This window comes from Alosa sapidissima, chromosome 6 (genome assembly GCF_018492685.1).
Source record: "Alosa sapidissima isolate fAloSap1 chromosome 6, fAloSap1.pri, whole genome shotgun sequence".
In the NCBI taxonomy this organism is placed as follows: Eukaryota; Metazoa; Chordata; class Actinopteri; order Clupeiformes; family Clupeidae; genus Alosa; species Alosa sapidissima.
In genome coordinates, this window is record NC_055962.1 from 11,007,907 (window position 1) to 11,014,034 (window position 6,128).

The window sequence follows — 6,128 nt, forward strand, 5'->3', positions numbered from 1 at the left end:
TAGCTCCTTCACGACTCAAGGCAACACCTTGGAAACCGTTACCGCTGTATCTGTTGTTTACTACCAACTGTGGTTGCTAATTTTAAAGTCAAAGTTCTTTCAGTGTGAAATGTCATAAGTGGCCACATGCCCCTTTGCTTAGTTTCTATAGGCTTCGTGATCTTCTATTTGTGGTGGTAAGTTTGCAGAATTAACTTTTAATGCAGCAGTAACCCTGTGACTTTATTCCCCTTCCAAAACAAAACCATGGGACCTTTGAACAAGGCAGCAATCCAGGAACTCTGAAGCATTAAATATCATCATGATAATGGCTGAAACATTTCAATGCCAGTAAACCATGTAATTTGTAGCTGATATAGATGCATCATAGGTAGGATGGTACTGAAAACGCCACGGTTATATGTTCAGCACCCAGGACACACGCATGCAGTTGAAATGTAGCCTATATCTGCACTGCAACTCTCTAAGGGAATAGGTGAACTGTAATGAAGGTGTATCAGATGGGCTTGTATTATCTGACCTGATTTCCTGATTTTGGAAGCTTTGAAAAGTGCTAGGCCTATATAATGCAATGTTGTTGTTGTTGTTGTTATTGTTGATGATCATTCCTTTTGATGCTCAATATGCCCTCATCTGCTTGTTCCCTCAGAGATCCTACACCCTCATTCTGGAAGCCTGGGACTGGGATAACACCACCCAAAATGCAAGTAAGTACAGCCTCAAGTCACCTTCCTGTGAGCATCATTGGGAAAAGGGAACCCCGAGTTTTTTTTTTTCTTCTTCAAAGTGATAGTGACGTTGTGTGCAGTGTTATGGAGAAGTGAATAGGTGGATGCTGCAGTGGATTCATTGGTGTGCATTGCAGTTTGGTTTGGGTTCTTGACCTGCAAGGGTTGCTGTTGTTGGAACTGAACGCAAGGAAACTAGTATACAACATCAGGGGCCTTTCATGTTGAAGTGCATTACGCTGTGTGTGTGTGTGTGTGTGTGACTGCACAGCAGACTGCAGGGCGGTGGCGAAGCTCATCCGTGCGTCTCCGTCTCGATGGGGGAGCGGCAGGCCTGCTGCTCGGCAAACTGGAGCGAGCGCATGGTGCCGGGAGCTGGCAGCCATTCCTGAGCAGTTATCACAGCAGAGGAGACTGGCTCTGTGTGTGTGTGTGTGTGTGTGTGTGTGTGAGAGAGAGAAAGAAAGAGAGAGAGTGAATGTGTGTGCTTTTATGTGTGTGTGAATGTCACTCTGTGCAGAAGTGTGTGTGTGTGTGTGTGTGTGTGTGTGTACGCCCACATGCACGCAAGTGTGTGTGTGTGTGTGAATACAAGTGTGTGAAGCAAGTGGGAAATCAAGACTGTCTACAGTATGTTAACCAGCAGCTCTTCAATCATCTAGCCTGTCCCTCTCCATCATCTGAGTGGGGTTGGGGTCCGCAACCTATCCCACGTGCTCAAATATAATATAGATGAGTTGTGTTGCAATATTACACACTTCAATGAACTAGCTGCACAAAATAAACATTTGGCCTGCGTGTGACAACGTGGACCCACTAGCGATCATGTGACTTGCTGACTCATGTGAGGGGCTTCTCCCGCATGCACCTCCTGGATTTAGTGAATGTATGGGGTTTCAATGCGTGATTTCGAGTGCACCCCCCCCCCCCCCCCCAAGTAATTTAAATACTCGATAACGTGAATTTGCACATCGTTAGAACAACAATCACGATATTATCGCAGACGATATATATATCGCCCAGCCCTAATCTCTATCCATTTCCATCCTGTTCACTGTGGCCTATCGCCTCAAACCCCCTTTTTTTTTGCAAGGCAGTTTTTCCTCTCATCACCAGCCAAACAAGGCCAGTTATTCAGCTAAAGCTTGGGCCTTCACTACTTTTATTTTAATCATCAATCAGTCAATCCATTAATCAAACACTCATATCCCAGTGTACCAGTACCTGTGTGTGCCTGTGTGTGTGTGTGAGTGAGAGATGAATGGCTGGGTCTTCCCAAGTCAGGATTTATGGAGCATGACAGTGCGTCGGGGTTGGAAGGGCCGCTTCCGCCAGCACATATCTTAGGCCTGCAGGTGTGCGTCCATGGCCTGCTGCGTGCCTGAACATCTCTCTACTGGATTGAGTCACAGAGGAAGCTCTGTGTATGGGAAGGGCCAAGCCCCATTTGTGCCACCTACGTTCAGGTGGGTAGGCACAGGCACAGGCGTGCGCGCGCACACACACACACACACACACACACACACACACACACACACACACACACACACACACACACAGTAAAAACACAGCAGTCACGTGCCAACCCAAAACAACATATACAACTACTGAATTAAATGTGAACGCAATCACAAGCATCAGCAGTGGAGGCCAAGAGGAGGTGTACCATAACATCCAGTGTTGACGTAGGCTAGTCTCACTGAGAGAGATAGTCAGCCGATAAGAGGACCGTAGTAAGACGCTCCCAGGAGATATGAGTGGGATTCTCTGCTTTTGATTTTTTTTTTAAAAGGTGCACCACCTTCACACACACACACACACACACACACACACACACACTCCTCTCCATCTCTCGTACGAACAGGAGCCCTAGTACAGAGGTATCCTGGGAGGGAAATGACTATTGGTTGGCGCTGGCATTAAAGGAACGCAGCCTGGATGAGCTGAACCAGCCATAACACCATTGAACTGTAGTCTGAGGGCAATCTCCCACAAACATCATGGGTAACCTGGGAGGTCGTGGTGTGTGTGTGTGTGTGTGTGTTGGATAATTGGGGACCTAGGAGGCAGAGTAATGGGCGAGGTCGAGGGGGTAGGGGGTGGTGGTGGTGGTGGTGGTGGGGGGGGGGGGGTGTTGGTGGTTGGCGGTTTGCGGGGCGCCACCGGAACCGCAGCTGCATCCTGTTTTCCCGCCACTGCTCTGTCCGCCGCAGACCAGCGCCTTTTGTCTAGCTTGAAGAATTGTTGTGAGGAAGGGGGTCAGTGGAGGAATGTATCCTATGCATGTTAGAGAGAGAGAGAGAGAGAGAGAGAGAGAGAGAGGGAGAGAGAGAGAGAGAATCGATGGAAAGAAGGAGAATAGGAGGAAGCTTCAGTTGAGAAGAGAAGAAGAGAGAAGAGAAGAAGATGAGAGCAATAAGCGAGGGAAATGGGGCTTGGAGTGAAAGATTGAGAGAGAGGGGGGAGAGATGGAGAGAGTAAGAGAGGGAGGAAAGGACCTCTGGCTGGCAAGATGCGGGTTGGCAAGGAAGAGCTACTTTTTTGAAGTGCAGAAGTTGATTAGCACAGGATGACAATAAAATTCCTTGCTGCTTTGACAACCCAAATGCAAACATGTGCAGTGGAATAAAATCACCTTCTGCTCTCGCTCCCTCCCCTCCCTCTATCGCTCCATCTCTCTCTTTCTTTCTCTCTTCCCTCGCTTTCCTCAAAAGCATGTGTTGAAATGGTTGGCCGTATGGGGGCCAAGACACTTTACAGGGAGAGAGGTGAGAGGTTTTATTTTTTTTATTTTAGCAAGACCAGCGAAAGGTCTAGAATGTATGCTCAAAATGGCTGCCAAGCATGTGTGCCCTACCACACACACACACACACACACACACACACACACACCAATGAAGTTACAGAAGTATGTTGTGTGGAGCAGCTGGTCAGTAATTGAGCACTTCACCGTGGCCTTAGAGAAGACAGGACAGCACAGGACCGGAGTGGTGGGTGTTTGGGGTGGGCATGCGGCTACTGAAGGAAGAGACTGCAATGGACAGAGACGGACAGACAACCTGAATGCCTTCTGAAACACCGCAGAGGGACGTGGGAACATTCCTTCCTGACCTCTGACCTTACTGGAGGTTCATAAGCAGAGTGCTGCCAAGGACACAAAGATGTAGGATGTACAGTACAGCCTGCACAGGCTTTCTCTGTGCAGAACACACACACACACACACACACACACACACACACACACACACACACACACACACACACACACACACAGCTCCCAGGCTTTCTCTTTGCAGCTCTGTTCTGAGTGCCGTACGAATGGCATTGCCAAAGTCTCTATCTGCGATGTGTCATGAAATAGCTAATTTATTGTAAACCTCATATCAGGGGCAGCCATGGCCTACTGGTTAGCGCTTCGGACTTGGAACCGGAGGGTTGCCAGTTCGAACCCAGACCAGTAGGCACGGCTGAAGTGCCCCTGAGCAAGGCACCTAACCCCTCACTGCTCCCCGAGCGCTGCTGTTGATGCGGGCAGCTCACTGCGCCGGGATTAGTGTGTGCTTCACCTCACTGTGTGTTCACTGTGTGCTGAGTGTGTTTCACTAATTCACGGATTGGGATAAATGCAGAGACCAAATTTCCCTCACGGGATCAAAAGATATATACACCACACACACACACACAGCTCCCAGGCTTTCTTTACCTTCCCAGAGCGTGAGAGACCGAGCGGAGCAGAACTCGCCTCACGGGATCCCAAGTCTGGAGGTGGGAAGACAAAGGCTTTGTTTGTGTCCCAGCCGAAGGTGAATTCCCATGGAGCAGACGCCAGCACGCACTGTGTTCACTCCGCCTGCAGCAATGGCCCTCAGGGCCAAGTAGTCTTGTCTCTAGTAGACCTGGGTTGGTTGGTCTAATCACCATCGATTAATCTCGATTGATCGATTAGTTGTTTGATTAATGAAATGGTGGAATAAAATTTTCACTTCCAAAGCCCTTAATTGTCCTGAAAAAAATTAACAAATTACAAATTGATTAATCCATTGCCAAAAATGGTTGGCGAATAGTCGATTAATCAATGCACCCCTAGCTGTGATGGTATTGCGATGTCGCCACCAGTGCTTAGCTAACCTGTGAGCTGAGAACTCGGGAGTGAAGTAGCAAGGCCAAGGGCTGAGAAGTTTCTGGAGGCTTAAGAAGCTGCTGCTGTGCCCTGCTCCCCATAGATCAGCAGAGTCACGATGCTGAGCAAGGCTCATGTGACGCGCGGGGCAAGGTCGGTGCCAAAGGGCATGACACCGAACGCACATGACGACGCAGTGTGTGTGGATTCTCCATGCCTGAAACGCTGCATTCCCACTGTTGCAGCCAACTATCAAATGGGAAGTGTGTGTGTGTGTGTGATGAATTGCGCGTCTGAGATTGTCAAAGAGGAATGTGTTCCAAGTACTGAAGTGCTTGTGTGCGTGCATTTGTGTACGTGTGTCGGAGTGTTTTTTTTTTTTTTTTTTTTTTTTTTGGAGTGAGTGTCTCATGACGAATGTGTATGATGTTTTGCCAAGCGCAGGAATTGCAGTGTGTGTGTGAGGGTGAAGTGGTATGTGTTTGTTTGTGTGTCAGGGAGATGGAGAGAGAGAGAGAGAGATTCTGTGTGTTTGTGTGTGTCTGAGAAAGAGAGAGAGCGTGTGTGTGTGTTTGCCGTGGGGCCCCCCAGGCCTCAGGAAAGGGCCCGCAGCATTGTGTTTGGCCGGCAGGAAGGGCTCTGGACGGCAGGCTGTTTGGACACTGCGCAGAGCGGCCGGTGAGCCCGGCACCATTGTTCTTTATCTGGAGCGGCAGCGCTATTTCTGTTATTGTTGCTTAATACGTCTGACATTGTCAGTAGACAGGGAGGAAGGTGTGTGTGTGTGTGTGTGTGTGTGTGTGTGTGAGCGCGAGTAATTGTGTCTCTATGCATTACCTCTGTTTGTATATGTAGCCTGTGTGTGTGTGTTTGTGTTGAGGAGGTAGGGGGTCTAGACTGTGTATGCATGCATGCATGCACATTTTGTTTGTGCTTTGCTTTATTTCATGTGTGAATGCAAGAACTTGTTTGTTTATGTTTTGCGTGAGCTCTGCGTGTGTGTGTGTGTGTGTGTGTCTGAGTCGAGGCAGTGGAACGGAGGAAACTGCAGGCCTCCCGTTTCCAGCGACGACGATTGTTTGCCGTCTGCGATCCCACTGCGATAAAGATTGCTTTCTTTGTGGGGAGGCAGGCAGGCAGGCGGAGGCTTGGGAACGGCGGAATCGCTAATGCGAGCGCTAGCGTTAGCGTCCGAGCCGAGACGCACCAGTCGCCCGCCTCCAACTCTGTGGGTGTGGAGAACGTGGGCTGCATGACAACTGGGGGAGGTGTGTGTGTGT

The 6,128-nt window shown here is 49.2% G+C and overlaps 1 protein-coding gene across 1 annotated transcript in view; it reads left to right on the top strand.

Annotated features, from left to right (window-relative positions):
* LOC121711972 (protein jagged-1b-like) overlaps window positions 1–5,037 on the top strand; it is a 21,678-nt gene extending 16,641 nt beyond the window's left edge. Inside the window, exons 3-4 of the mRNA XM_042095871.1 lie at window positions 650–734; window positions 4,952–5,037. Coding sequence (XP_041951805.1) covers window positions 650–734; window positions 4,952–5,037 — 171 coding nt within the window. The remainder of the gene's footprint in view (window positions 1–649; window positions 735–4,951) is intronic.
* The last annotated feature ends 1,091 nt before the right edge of the window (window positions 5,038–6,128 follow it).